Source organism: Lepisosteus platostomus, chromosome 4, assembly GCF_059453375.1.
Source record: "Lepisosteus platostomus isolate fLepPlt1 chromosome 4, fLepPlt1.hap1, whole genome shotgun sequence".
NCBI classification, from domain to species: Eukaryota; Metazoa; Chordata; class Actinopteri; order Semionotiformes; family Lepisosteidae; genus Lepisosteus; species Lepisosteus platostomus.
In genome coordinates this window covers 10,413,282-10,428,195 of record NC_142614.1, presented here as the reverse complement: position 1 = coordinate 10,428,195, position 14,914 = coordinate 10,413,282, and the positions used below count along the sequence as shown (strand labels likewise).

The window sequence follows — 14,914 nt, the reverse complement described above, 5'->3', positions numbered from 1 at the left end:
CAGACTGTATCTACACTGCAACACAGTCACTGTATCTACACCAGACTGTATCTACACTGTAACACAGTCACTGTATCTACACTGCAACACAGTCACTGTATCTACACCAGACTGTATCTGCACTGCAACACAGTCGCTGTATCTACACTGTAACACAGTCACTGCATCTACACCAGACTGTATCTACACTGCAACACAGTCACTGTATCTACACCAGACTGTATCTACACTGTAACACAGTCACTGTATCTACACTGCGACACAGTCACTGTATCTACACCAGACTGTATCTGCACTGCAACACAGTCACTGTATCTACACTAGACTGTATCTACACTGTAACACAGTCACTGTATCTACACCAGACTGTATCTACACTGTGCCACACTGTCACTGTAACAGTCACTGTATCTACACCACACTCTATCTACACTACTGCACTGCACTGATATTGATCTCTAATGTTTGTCAGACGTATTTTTGCTCTAGCGCCCTCTGTCTGTGCCTCGCAGGGCGCCTGATTGTGACGATCTGGGTCATAGTGTCCCCGTCCAATGACAAACAGAAGTACACCCTGAAGACGCCCCACGACTCGCTGCCCGAGCAGCTGATCGCCGAAGCCATCCGCAAGAAGACGCGCAGCATGCACCTGTCTCCCGAGCAGCTGCGGCTGTGCGTGCAGGAGTACCAGGGCCAGTACATCCTGAAGGTGTGCGGCTGTGACGAGTACCTGCTGGAGAAGTACCCGCTCAGCCAGTACAAGGTGAGGGGCAGCGGGAGGCAGGTGGGCCGGCTGGGGGAGGGAGGGGCAGAGGGCGGGACTAAGAGGCGCTCACCTGCTCTCCCCTCCCTCCCCGGCCCTCAGTACATCCGCAGCTGCATCACCATCGGCCGCCTGCCGCACCTCATGCTGGTGTCCAAGGACAGTCTGTACAGCCAGCTCCCGGCCAGCGGGTTTGTCACCCCCTCCTACAGCCGCCGCACGCCCCAGCCCAGCCCCTGCCTCGGTGGGGCCGACCCCAGCCCCCCGCGCCCGCTCTGGGCCTTCAGCAGCCCGCTCAGAGTCCGGCTGCTCTGCGCCACCTACGTCAACGTCAACATCCGGGACATTGACAAGGTGAGCCCCCTCTTCTGAGCAAGCGGCACGATCATCAGAGCGCAGGACAGTGCGGGACCACAGAGGGAGATCCGGGTACTGGAACAGTGAAGCCCAGGGAGATCAGGGTACAAGAGCAGTATAGCCCAGTGAGATCAGGGTACAAGATTAGTACAGCCCAGTGAGATCAGGGTACAAGAGCAGTATAGCCCAGTGAGATCAGGGTACAAGATTAGTACAGCCCAGTGAGATCAGGGTACAAGATTAGTACAGCCCAGTGAGATCAGGGTACAGGAGCAGTACAGCCCAGTGAGATCAGGGTACAAGAGCAGTACACCTCAGTGAGATCAGGGTACAAGAGCAGTATAGCCCAGTGAGATCAGGGTACAAGATTAGTACAGCCCAGTGAGATCAGGTACAAGAGCAGTACAGCTCAGTGAGATCAGGGTACAGGAGCAGTACAGCCCAAGGAGATCAGGGTACAGGAGCAGTACAGCCCAAGGAGATCAGGGTACAGGAGCAGTACAGCCCAGTGAGATCAGGGTACAAGATTAGTACAGCCCAGTGAGATCAGGGTACAAGAGCAGTATAGCCCAGTGAGATCAGGGTACAAGATTAGTACAGCCCAGTGAGATCAGGTACAAGAGCAGTACAGCTCAGTGAGATCAGGGTACAGGAGCAGTACAGCCCAGTGAGATCAGGGTACAGGAGCAGTACAGCCCAGTGAGATCAGGGTACAAGAGCAGTACACCTCAGTGAGATCAGGGTACAGGAGCAGTACAGCCCAGTGAGATCAGGGTACAAGATTAGTACAGCGCAGTGAGATCAGGTACAAGAGCAGTACAGCCCAGGGAGATCAGGGTACAGGAGCAGCGAAGCCCAAGGAGATCAGGGTACAAGAGCAGTATAGCCCAGTGAGATCAGGGTACAAGATTAGTACAGCCCAGTGAGATCAGGGTACAAGAGCAGTATAGCCCAGTGAGATCAGGGTACAAGATTAGTACAGCCCAGTGAGATCAGGTACAAGAGCAGTACAGCTCAGTGAGATCAGGGTACAAGAGCAGTACAGCCCAGTGAGATCAGGGTACAAGAGCAGTACACCTCAGTGAGATCAGGGTACAAGAGCAGTATAGCCCAGTGAGATCAGGGTACAAGATTAGTACAGCCCAGTGAGATCAGGTACAAGAGCAGTACAGCTCAGTGAGATCAGGGTACAGGCGCAGTACAGCCCAGTGAGATCAGGGTTCAGGAGCAGTACAGCCCAGTGAGATCAGGGTACAAGAGCAGTACACCTCAGTGAGATCAGGGTACAGGAGCAGTACAGCCCAGTGAGATCAGGGTACAAGATTAGTACAGCGCAGTGAGATCAGGTACAAGAGCAGTACAGCCCAGGGAGATCAGGGTACAGGAGCAGCGAAGCCCAAGGAGATCAGGGTACAAGAGCAGTATAGCCCAGTGAGATCAGGGTACAAGATTAGTACAGCCCAGTGAGATCAGGGTACAAGAGCAGTATAGCCCAGTGAGATCAGGGTACAAGATTAGTACAGCCCAGTGAGATCAGGTACAAGAGCAGTACAGCTCAGTGAGATCAGGGTACAAGATCAGTACAGCCCAGTGAGATCAGGGTACAAGAGCAGTACACCTCAGTGAGATCAGGGTACAAGAGCAGTATAGCCCAGTGAGATCAGGGTACAAGATTAGTACAGCCCAGTGAGATCAGGTACAAGAGCAGTACAGCTCAGTGAGATCAGGGTACAGGAGCAGTACAGCCCAGTGAGATCAGGGTACAGGAGCAGTACAGCCCAGTGAGATCAGGGTACAAGAGCAGTACACCTCAGTGAGATCAGGGTACAGGAGCAGTACAGCCCAGTGAGATCAGGGTACAAGATTAGTACAGCGCAGTGAGATCAGGTACAAGAGCAGTACAGCCCAGGGAGATCAGGGTACAGGAGCAGCGAAGCCCAAGGAGATCAGGGTACAAGAGCAGTACAGCTCAGTGAGATCAGGGTACAAGAGCAGTATAGCCCAGTGAGATCAGGGTACAAGATTAGTACAGCCCAGTGAGATCAGGGTACAAGAGCAGTATAGCCCAGTGAGATCAGGGTACAAGAGCAGTACAGCTCAGTGAGATCAGGGTACAAGAGCAGTATAGCCCAGTGAGATCAGGGTACAAGATTAGTACAGCCCAGTGAGATCAGGTACAAGAGCAGTACAGCTCAGTGAGATCAGGGTACAGGAGCAGTACAGCCCAGTGAGATCAGGGTACAAGATTAGTACAGCGCAGTGAGATCAGGTACAAGAGCAGTACAGCCCAGGGAGATCAGGGTACAGGAGCAGTGAAGCCCAAGGAGATCAGGGTACAAGAGCAGTACAGCTCAGTGAGATCAGGGTACAAGAGCAGTATAGCCCAGTGAGATCAGGGTACAAGATTAGTACAGCCCAGTGAGATCAGGTACAAGAGCAGTACAGCTCAGTGAGATCAGGGTACAGGAGCAGTGATGCCCAGAGAGACTGGGTACAAGGTGTAAAGGGAGGAGAGTGGGGGAATAGAGGGGGGAGGGGGTGACAGACTGCTACTTCATTATATAAACCGTATCTGTGTGCCAGATCTACGTGCGGACGGGTATCTACCACGGAGGGGAGCCGCTGTGTGACAACGTGAACACCCAGAGAGTGCCCTGCTCCAATCCCAGGTACTGCAGCTCTGCCCTTGTCAGAGTACACTGTGCAGTGCCAATACAGGGCGACACAGGCACTGGAACACAACACAGCTCTGAGGCCCTACTACACTCGCTAGACAGTATTGTGCTAGACTAGACTGCAGTGCTGTACGCTCTCCTCTGCCGCGCTGTGTTGAACCTGACTGCCTGTCTTGTGCTTTCCCAGGTGGAATGAGTGGCTGACGTATGACATTCCATTATTTGACCTCCCCCGCTCCGCCCGCCTCTGTCTCTCCATCTGCTCGGTCAAAGGCCGTAAGGGGGCCAAAGAGGTACTGTCCCACATGCACTGAGACCGAATCTCACTGTTTATATTGAAAATACTTGGTGCAGTACATTACTTTGCAGTGTTTATTGCAGTGTATCTCCTGTACAGTGTGTGTAGGTATACCAGCCTGTATTGAGATGTATTGCAGTGTAGCTGTCTGTGTTTATTGCAGTGTATCTCCTGTACAGTGTGTGTGGGTATACCAGCCTGTACTGGGATGTACTGCAGTGTATCTCTCTGTGTTTATTGCAGTGTATCTCCTGTACAGTGTGTGTAGGTATACCAGCCTGTATTGAGATGTACTGCAGTGTATCTCTCTGTGTTTATTGCAGTGTATCTCCTGTACAGTGTGTGTGGGTATACCAGTCTGTATTGAGATGTACTGCAGTGTATCTCTCTGTGTTTATTGCAGTGTATCTCCTGTACAGTGTGTGTGGGTATACCAGCCTGTACTGAGATGTACTGCAGTGTAGCTGTCTGTGTTTATTGCAGTGTATCTCCTGTACAGTGTGTGTGGGTATACCAGCCTGTACTGAGATGTATTGCAGTGTAGCTCTCTGTGTTTATTGCAGTGTATCTCCTGTACAGTGTGTGTGGGTATACCAGCCTGTATTGAGATGTATTGCAGTGTAGCTCTCTGTGTTTATTGCAGTGTATCTCCTGTACAGTGTGTGTGGGTATACCAGTCTGTACTGAGATGTACTGCAGTGTATCTCTCTCTGTTTATTGCAGTGTATCTCCTGTACAGTGTGTGTGGGTATACCAGCCTGTATTGAGATGTATTGCAGTGTAGCTCTCTGTGTTTATTGCAGTGTATCTCCTGTACAGTGTGTGTGGGTATACCAGCCTGTACTGAGATGTACTGCAGTGTAGCTGTCTGTGTTTATTGCAGTGTATCTCCTGTACAGTGTGTGTGGGTATACCAGCCTGTATTGAGATGTATTGCAGTGTAGCTCTCTGTGTTTATTGCAGTGTATCTCCTGTACAGTGTGTGTGGGTATACCAGCCTGTACTGAGATGTACTGCAGTGTAGCTGTCTGTGTTTATTGCAGTGTATCTCCTGTACAGTGTGTGTGGGTATACCAGCCTGTATTGAGATGTATTGCAGTGTAGCTGTCTGTGTTTATTGCAGTGTATCTCCTGTACAGTGTGTGTAGGTATACCATCCTGTATTGAGATGTATTGCAGTGTATCTCTCTGTGTTTATTGCAGTGTATCTCCTGTACAGTGTGTGTAGGTATACCAGCCTGTATTGAGATGTATTGCAGTGTAGCTGTCTGTGTTTATTGCAGTGTATCTCCTGTACAGTGTGTGTGGGTATACCAGCCTGTACTGAGATGTATTGCAGTGTAGCTGTCTGTGTTTATTGCAGTGTATCTCCTGTACAGTGTGTGTGGGTATACCAGCCTGTATTGAGATGTATTGCAGTGTAGCTGTCTGTGTTTATTGCAGTGTATCTCCTGTACAGTGTGTGTGGGTATACCAGCCTGTACTGAGATGTACTGCAGTGTAGCTCTCTGTCTCTCTGTGTTGCAGGAGCACTGTCCGCTGGCCTGGGGTAATGTCAACCTGTTTGACTACAAGGATACTCTGGTCAATGGGAAGATAACCCTTGGCCTGTGGCCTGTGCCCCATGGCCTGGAGGACCTGCTGAACCCCATCGGGGTTGCAGGATCAAACCCCAACAAGGTGGGTTGGGGGTACTATAGAGTGCTGTACCATGCTACACTTCACTCACTCTGCAGCTCTGTACTGTACTCTGCAACTGTACTTCACTACACCCTGCTGTTGTGTTCTGTACTGCACAGTACTGTACTTCACTAAACTCTACTGTCCTGTACTGCACTGTCCTGTACTTCACAGTACTGTATTACAGTTCACTCTAGTGTCTTATGCTGTACAATACTATACTACACTACACTCTAGTGTCCTGTACTGCACAGTAGTGTGCTCTACTACACCCTAGCGTGCTATACTGCACAGTACTGTACTACACTTCAGACTACAATATAGTGCACTGCATTTCACTCTGCTGCTGTGTTGAATTGCACTGTATGATGATGATGAAACCTGTTATCCGTGTGCAGGAGACGCCATGTGTGGAGCTAGAGTTCCCCTGGTTCAGCCATGCAGTCCGGTTCCCGGATGAGCAGCAGGTGGAGGAACACGCCAACTGGACCATCTCCCGGGAGCTGGGGTACAACTGCTGCCTGCTGGGAATGGTGAGAGAGAGACAGATGGACTGAGCGAAACTCACTGAGCTCCCCCTGCTGGACAGGAGATCACAAACAGGCCTGCAGCCCTGTTGACTTTCTATCAGATCGCTAGCTGTTCTGATTCTGCAGGAGAGGGAGTTCTGGGATTACTAGATGTGTGATTTTGAGGAAGAATGGCAGTCTAGAGTGGCATGGTGGCGCAGTGGTTAGCACTGCTGCATTGCAGCACTGGAGCCCCATGGTCAATTCCAGACCTGCGTTGCTGTCTGTGTGGCATTTGCATGGTCTCACCATATTCACATGGGTTTCCTCCGATAGTCCAAAGACAGGCTGGTAGACATATTGGCTTCTGGGAGAGCTGGCCCTGGTGTAAGAGTGTGTGTTTCTGTCTGTGTGTCTGCCCTGCGATGGACTGGTGTCCTGTCCAGGGTGTACCCTGCCCTGCCGTTGCATGCTGGGATAGGCCCCGGCTCTTCCGCGACCCAGAGCTGGAAGAAGAGGGTAGAAGATGGATGTGTGTCTGTCTGATCCTCGAGTCAGCCCTGCGGCTGTCTGTGACTGGGAGGCACGGGACAGGGAGGGGGTTTGGCAGTCTGACTGTCTCCTCCCTCCTGCTCTCGCCCCCAGAGCAATCGCCTGGCCTGCGACAGCAGCGTGTCCCAGACGGACGTGGACCAGCTGCGCAGTATCTGCAGCCGCGACCCCCTGTACGAGCTGTCGGAGCAGGAGAAGGACTTCCTCTGGAGACACCGGTGCCTGTCTCTCTCTGTCTCCCTAGCTGCCTCTCTCTGTTCTCCCGTCTGCCTGTCCGGCCGCATTTCATTGACCACTCTCTGTCTCGCAGGCATTACTGTGTCAATATCCCGGAGAGTCTGCCTAAACTGTTGCTTTCTGTGAAGTGGAACTCAAGGGACGAAGTGTCTCAGGTATAGAGAGATTGACCAGTGTGTCTGTATTAACCCCTCTCTCTCAGTGCAGTGTTAATGTACTGTAGTGTCCAGTGTGTCTGTATTAACCCCTCTCTCTCAGTGCAGTGTTAATGTACTGTAGTGTCCAGTGTGTCTGTATTAACCCCTCTCTCAGTGCAGTGTTAATGGACTGTAGTGTCCAGTGTGTCTGTATTAACCCCTCTCTCTCAGTGCAGTGTTAATGGACTGTAGTGTCCAGTGTGTCTGTATTAACCCCTCTCTCAGTGCAGTGTTAATGGACTGTAGTGTCCAGTGTGTCTGTATTAACCCCTCTCTCTCAATGCAGTGTTAATGTACTGTAGTGTCCAGTGTGTCTGTATTAACCCCTCTCTCTCTCAGTGCAGTGTTAATGGACTGTAGTGTCCAGTGTGTCTGTATTAACCCCTCTCTCTCAGGGCAGTGTTAATGTACTGTAGTGTCCAGTGTGTCTGTATTAACCCCTCTCTCTCTCAGTGCAGTGTTAATGGACTGTAGTGTCCAGTGGGTCTGTATTAACCTCTCTCTCTGTATGAAGATGTACTGCCTGCTGCGTGACTGGCCCCTGATCCAGCCAGAGTTAGCCCTGGAGCTCCTGGACTGTAACTTCCCTGACCCGGTGGTGAGGGAGTTTGCGCTGCGCTGCCTGGTGCAGGGCCTGACAGACGACAAGCTGAGCCAGTACCTGCTGCAGCTGGTCCAGGTGAGCGCTGGGCGCTGCTCCAGGGTCTGTCCCTGATGGACTGGGATATGTTCATCTATAGAGTGTGTATATGGATGTCTGTCTGCGGGTAATGTGTTAGAAACAGCGTGCACTCAGCCTGTGTACAGGGTGTCCGTCTGTCTTCGTAGCCTGATCTCTTCAGGTCTCTGGATGGGGAGGAGGTACATTACCTCTGAGGAAAACCAGGCTGCTGCTGTCAGTGGTGATCTTGACCAGCCGGTGCCCATTTCCCTCTGGACAGAAGCTGTCATGTGCACTAGTACGCTAGCAGGCTGGACTGGGGCTCTGCTGTCAGGGGTGCCACTCTTCAGACCACACGACAGACAGAGGTCCTGAACACGTGGTCAGTGAAGACCCCAGGACAGTGGAAGAGCTGGGGTCTTAACCCCAGTGTCCAGGCTGAACCCCAGACTGGCCTTTAACTCAGCTGGTGCAGCAGTGTCTCCCTCCTCCCCCTGACCTGTGCACGGGGGGGGGGCAGCTGTGTGTTGCCCAGGAGGGGGCAGCACTGCAGTTGGGGGTGAAGTTGATGTCTCCCTCTATGTGCAAAGAGTTTAGGAATCCTTCCGTGTGAAAAGCAGTACTCTGTATAAACACAAGTATTTCGCAACACCTGCAGGTGCTGAAGTACGAGATGTATCTGGACAACCCTCTTGCTCGCTTCCTGATTAAGAAAGCCCTGACCAATCAGAGGATAGGACACTTCTTTTTCTGGCACCTCAAGTGAGTCACAGTGTCTGTCTCTGCAAATCGCTCTATAGTCTTCATCTCTCGTGTAAATCTGTATTAACCCCTCTCTCTCAGTGCAGTGTTAATGTACTGTAGTGTCCAGTGTGTCTGTATTAACCCCTCTCTCTCAGTGCAGTGTTAATGGACTGTAGTGTCCAGTGTGTCTGTATTAACCCCTCTCTCTCAGTGCAGTGTTAATGTACTGTAGTGTCCAGTGTGTCTGTATTAACCCCTCTCTCTCAGTGCAGTGTTAATGGACTGTAGTGTCCAGTGTGTCTGTATTAACCCCTCTCTCTCAGTGCAGTGTTAGTGTACTGTAGTGTCCAGTGTGTCTGTATTAACCCCTCTCTCTCAGTGCAGTGTTAATGGACTGTAGTGTCCAGTGTGTCTGTATTAACCCCTCTCTCTCAGTGCAGTGTTAATGGACTGTAGTGTCCAGTGTGTCTGTATTAACCCCCCTCTCTCTAAGTGCAGTGTTAATGGACTGTAGTGTCCAGTGTGTCTGTATTAACCCCTCTCTCTCTCAGTGCAGTGTTAATGTACTGTAGTGTCCAGTGTGTCTGTATTAACCCCTCTCTCTCTAAGTGGAGTGTTAATGGACTGTAGTGTCCAGTGTGTCTGTATTAACCCCTCTCTCTCAGTGCAGTGTTAATGGACTGTAGTGTCCAGTGTGTCTGTATTAACCCCTCTCTCTCAGTGCAGTGTTAATGGACTGTAGTGTCCAGTGTGTCTGTATGAACCCCCCTCTCTCTCAGTGCAGTGTTAATGTACTGTAGTGTCCAGTGTGTCTGTATTAACCCCTCTCTCTCAGTGCAGTGTTAATGGACTGGAGTGTCCAGTGTGTCTGTATTAACCCCTCTGTCCCTCAGGTCAGAGATGCACAATAAGACAGTGTCCCGACGGTTCGGGCTGCTGCTGGAGGCGTTCTGCCGGGGCTGTGGCATGTACCTGAAGCACCTGAACCGACAGGTGGAGGCCATGGAGAAGCTCATCAACCTGACCGACACCCTGAAGCAGGAGAAGAAGGACGAGACCCAGAAGGTACTCCTCACCAGTTGTCCCCAGGTCGGGCCTGTGTGTCTGACGTGTCTCCGCTGCGGGAGACCGGGGGACACGTGCCTGTCTCGCCGTGCGGGGAGCTCTGCAGGCCCCGAGAGGACAGGGGCGACGTTCCTGCACGAGGCCCTGCAGATCGGGGGCAGAGCAGTCTCAGCCCCTGGCAGTGCCAGGCTCATGGCTTGATTCCGCGGCATGTGGGCACCGAGCTCACGCTGTGCTCCGGGCATTCCCTCGACTGCTGGAGCCACTCCACAGCTCTGACTGTGCCGTTCTCTGCATGTCAGCTGTCAGTCTCAGAGTGTGGGGCTTCGTTAGTTAATTACTCTCCTTTCTTCAGACCCAGATGAAGTTCCTGGTCGAGCACATGAGCCGGCCGGACTACATGGAGGCTCTGCAGGGCTTTGTCTGTCCACTGAACCCTGTACACCAGCTGGGCAACCTCAGGTACCTGTCTCACTCTCTCTCTCTGTCCACTGAACCCTGTACACCAGCTGGGCAACCTCAGGTACCTGTCTCACTCTCTCTCTCTGTCCACTGAACCCTGTACACCAGCTGGGCAACCTCAGGTACCTGTCTCACTCTCTCTCTCTATCCACTGAACCCTGTACACCAGCCGGGCAACCTCAGGTGCCTGTCTCACTCTCTCTCTCTGTCCGCTGAACCCTGTACACCAGCCAGTCAATCTCAGGTACCTGTCTCACTCTCTCTCTCTGTCCACTGAACCCTGTACACCAACCGGGCAACCTCAGGTACCTGTCTCACGCTCTCTCTCTGTCCGCTGAACCCTGTACACCAGCCGGTCAATCTCAGGTACCTGTCTCACTCTCTCTCTCTGTCTACTGAACCCTGTACACCAGCCGGGCAACCTCAGGTACCTGTCTCACTCTCTCTCTCTGTCCACTGAACCCGTACACCAGCCGGTCAATCTCAGGTACCTGTCTCACTCTCTCTCTCTCTGTCCGCTGAACCCTGTACACCAGCCGGTCAATCTCAGGTACCTGTCTCACTCTCTCTCTCTCTGTCTACTGAACCCTGTACACCAGCCGGGCAACCTCAGGTGCCTGTCTCACTCTCTCTGTACACCAGCTAAGACACAGTGTAGTGACTCACTGTGGGTTATTACTTCTCATGAACTGCATCTGCTGCTCCCTGCACATCCGTGAAGATAAGAGGCTGTTCTCAGCCCGACTGAATCTAGACGTGTCAGGATGGACTCTGCGCTTGACACAGCAGGGCCCAGAGCTCAGCAGGCGATTTCGCCCCAGACCTGGGCTTCTGTGCAGAGGAGGTAAAGAGCAAACTTGTGCACAGCAGGGAGTGCGCCCTGTCGTGCTGAGCCCCTGTCTCCCTCTCAGGCTGGAGGAGTGCCGCATCATGTCCTCAGCGAAGCGCCCCCTGTGGCTGAACTGGGAGAACCCCGACATCATGAGCGAGCTGCTCTTCACCAACAACGAGATCATCTTCAAGAACGGAGATGGTGAGGCAGCGGTGGGGGGGAGTGTGTGTGCTAAGAACAGCGGGAAACTCTTGCTGGCGTGTGTTTGTCTGGAGTGGTGGAGAAATCACACACAAATCCCGAGAGCTTAGAGATGACCCTCTGAATGGAGAGGTGACACAGGCTGCTGGGATGGACTGTCTGTGTCAATTAAAGAGTTGAAACCAACTAGCGATTGTGCTATTTGATGAATTAGTGAATGAAGTGTCAGTGAACCACCGATCACACAAGGAGTCGCAGTGGAGGGTGTGTTTGAACAGTATGTCCGTGTCCTGTGTTGTGTGTAAAAAAGAAAACAAGCAGATACTCCCGTGTGAGTGCCCAGGGGCTGAGCAGCTTGGCTCCCTCCACTCCACTCGATCAGTCTGCTCGGCTGTGCGGGACACAGCTGTGGACAAGGGCTGTGAGTCAGTGTGTGAGCAGCGTAGGGGCGTGTGTGTAACTGTGGGGCTGTGTTGCAGACCTACGGCAGGACATGCTGACTCTTCAGATCATCCGGATCATGGAGAACATCTGGCAGAACCAGGGGCTGGACCTCCGGTACCAATTTCTCTCTCAGTGCAGTGTTAATGTACTGTAGTGTCCAGTGTGTCTGTATTAACCCCTCTCTCTCAGTGCAGTGTTAATGTACTGTAGTGTCCAGTGTGTCTGTATTAACCCCTCTCTCTCTCCCAGTGCAGTGTTAATGGACTGTAGTGTCCAGTGTGTCTCTATTAACCCCTCTCTCTCAGTGCACGGTTAATATACTGTAGTGTCCAGTGTGTCTGTATTAACCCCTCTCTCTCCGTGCAGTGTTAATGGACTGTAGTGTCCAGTGTGTCTGTATTAACCCCTCTGTCTCTCAGTGCAGTGTTAATGTACTGTAATGTCCAGTGTGTCTGTATTAACCCCTCTCTCTCAGTGCAGTGTTAATGGACTGTAGTGTCCAGTGTGTCTGTATTAACCCCTCTGTCTCTCAGTGCAGTGTTAATGTACTGTAATGTCCAGTGTGTCTGTATTAACCCCTCTCTCTTAGTGCAGTGTTAATGGACTGTAGTGTCCAGTGTGTCTGTATTAACCCCTCTGTCTCTCAGTGCAGTGTTAATGTACTGTAATGTCCAGTGTGTCTGTATTAACCCCTCTCTCTCAGTGCAGTGTTAATGGACTGTAGTGTCCAGTGTGTCTGTATTAACCCCTCTCTCTCAGTGCAGTGTTAATGGACTGTAGTGTCCAGTGTGTCTGTATTAACCCCTCTCTCTCACTGCAGTGTTAATGTACTGTAGTGTCCAGGGTGTCTGTATTAACCCCTCTCTCTGCCTGTAGGATGCTGCCCTATGGCTGTCTGTCGATAGGGGACTGTGTGGGACTGATCGAGGTGGTGAAGAACTCTCATACCATTATGCAGATCCAGTGTAAGGGTGGCCTGAAGGGGGCTCTGCAGTTCAACAGCAACACACTGCACCACTGGATCAAGGACAAGAACCGGGGCGAGGCGTAAGGACCCGCCCTCTCTGCCTTCCTGCCATGACGTCTCCCCCTGTCCCTGCTCTCACTCCCCGTCTGCCTGCCCTACTGTCATTCTCACTACCTGTCGAGCTGCTCTGCTCTTTCACTCCTGACCCACCTGTCTTTCTGTCTAGCCGTAACACTCTCGAACCCCTGCTTGTCGTCTCTCAGGTACGACCGGGCGATTGACCTGTTCACGCGCTCCTGTGCGGGCTACTGTGTTGCCACCTTCATCCTGGGCATCGGCGACAGGCACAACAGCAACATCATGGTGAAGGAGAATGGACAGGTCAGACAGATGGACAGACGCGCTCACTGACTCTCCATGGGACTCTGAGTGACTCTTTGGGTGACTGGCACACTGACACACCATGTGACTCTCTGAGTGCCTCTCTGAGTGACTGGCACACTGGCACTGAGTGACTCTGAGTGACTCTGAGTGACTCTGAGTGCCTCTGAGTGACTGGCACACTGGCACTGAGTGACTCTGAGTGACTCTTTGGGTGACTGGCACACTGACACACCATGTGACTCTCTGAGTGCCTCTCTGAGTGACTGGCACACTGGCACTGAGTGACTCTGAGTGACTCTGAGTGACTCTGAGTGACTGGCACACTGAATTTCTGGCTTTCTTAGGGTAATGCATTAACTCCACACCGCCTTGGTGCAGTGTTAAGTGCAGTGTGTATTCACTCTGTAGGCATCTCTCACTTAACCCCCCCCTCTCTCCCAGTGCAGTGTGCTTTAACCCCCCTCTCTCCCAGTGCAGTGTGCTTTAACCCCCCTCTCTCCCAGTGCAGTATGCTTTAACCCCCCTCTCTTCCAGTGCAGTGTGCTTTAACCCCCCTCTCTCTCCCAGTGCAGTGTGCTTTAACCCCCCTCTCTCCCAGTGCAGTGTGCTTTAACCCCCCTCTCTCTCCCAGTGCAGTGTGCTTTAACCCCCCTCTCTCCCAGTGCAGTGTGCTTTAACCCCCCTCTCTCCCAGTGCAGTGTGCTTTAACCCCCCTCTCTTCCAGTGCAGTGTGCTTTAACCCCCCTCTCTCTCCCAGTGCAGTGTGCTTTAACCCCCCTCTCTCCCAGTGCAGTGTGCTTTAACCCCCCTCTCTCTCCCAGTGCAGTGTGCTTTAACCCCCCTCTCTCCCAGTGCAGTGTGCTTTAACCCCCCTCTCTCTCCCAGTGCAGTGTGCTTTAACCCCCCTCTCTCTCCCAGTGCAGTGTGCTTTAACCCTTCTCTCTCTCTCCCAGTGCAGTGTGCTTTAACCCCCCTCTCTCTCCCAGTGCAGTGTGCTTTAACCCCCCTCTCTCTCTCCCAGTGCAGTATGCATCAACCCTTCTCTCTCCCAGTGCAGTGTGCTTTAACCCCCCTCTCTCCCAGTGCAGTGTGCTTTAACCCCCCTCTCTCTCCCAGTGCAGTGTGCTTTAACCCCCCTCTCTCCCAGTGCAGTGTGCTTTAACCCCCCTCTCTCCCAGTGCAGTGTGCTTTAACCCCCCTCTCTCTCCCAGTGCAGTGTGCTTTAACCCCCCTCTCTCCCAGTGCAGTGTGCATCAACCCCCCTCTGTCTCCCAGTGCAGTGTGCTTTAACCCCCCTCTCTCCCAGTGCAGTGTGCTTTAACCCCCCTCTCTCTCCCAGTGCAGTGTGCTTTAACCCCCCTCTCTCTCCCAGTGCAGTGTGCTTTAACCCCCCTCTCTCCCAGTGCAGTGTGCATCAACCCCCCCCCCCTCCCAGTGGAGTGTGCATCAACCCGTCTCTCTCCCATTGTGGTGTGGATTCACACTCCCAGTATCGATTAATTCTGTCTCTCCGTGTAGTGCACATTAATCCCCGTCTCTCTGTGCAGTGTGCATTAACAACTCTTTCCTCTCTCAGCTGTTCCACATTGATTTTGGACACTTCCTTGACCACAAGAAGAAGAAGTTTGGGTACAAGCGAGAGCGTGTTCCCTTTGTCCTGACACAGGACTTCCTTATTGTCATCAGCAAGGGGACACCAGAGTGCACCAAGACCAAGGAGTTTGAGAGGTGAGATTGCTACACCCTGTAACTCACAGATACACTCTCAAACACTCACAGTCTCTTCCTCTATGTCTGTCCAGGTGTCGTGTTAATGGACTGTAGTGTCCAGTGTGTCTGTATTAACCCCTCTCTCTGTCAGTGCTGTGTTAATGTACTGTCCAGTG

General features: G+C 52.3%; 1 protein-coding gene across 4 annotated transcripts in view; it reads left to right on the top strand.

Annotated features, from left to right (window-relative positions):
* Nucleotides 1-14,914, top strand: part of LOC148672537 (phosphatidylinositol 4,5-bisphosphate 3-kinase catalytic subunit alpha isoform-like) — a 33,987-nt gene that overhangs the window by 16,452 nt on the left and 2,621 nt on the right. For all 4 annotated transcript variants that reach the window (XM_088628361.1, XM_088628363.1, XM_088628360.1 and 1 more), the window contains exons 5-21: nt 513-763; nt 866-1,117; nt 3,704-3,789; nt 3,983-4,088; nt 5,621-5,773; nt 6,172-6,306; nt 6,928-7,052; nt 7,145-7,226; nt 7,783-7,947; nt 8,588-8,691; nt 9,567-9,738; nt 10,094-10,200; nt 11,112-11,233; nt 11,713-11,791; nt 12,554-12,724; nt 12,908-13,025; nt 14,605-14,756. In XM_088628361.1, coding sequence (XP_088484487.1) covers nt 513-763; nt 866-1,117; nt 3,704-3,789; nt 3,983-4,088; nt 5,621-5,773; nt 6,172-6,306; nt 6,928-7,052; nt 7,145-7,226; nt 7,783-7,947; nt 8,588-8,691; nt 9,567-9,738; nt 10,094-10,200; nt 11,112-11,233; nt 11,713-11,791; nt 12,554-12,724; nt 12,908-13,025; nt 14,605-14,756 — 2,380 coding nt within the window. The remainder of the gene's footprint in view (nt 1-512; nt 764-865; nt 1,118-3,703; nt 3,790-3,982; nt 4,089-5,620; nt 5,774-6,171; nt 6,307-6,927; nt 7,053-7,144; nt 7,227-7,782; nt 7,948-8,587; nt 8,692-9,566; nt 9,739-10,093; nt 10,201-11,111; nt 11,234-11,712; nt 11,792-12,553; nt 12,725-12,907; nt 13,026-14,604; nt 14,757-14,914) is intronic.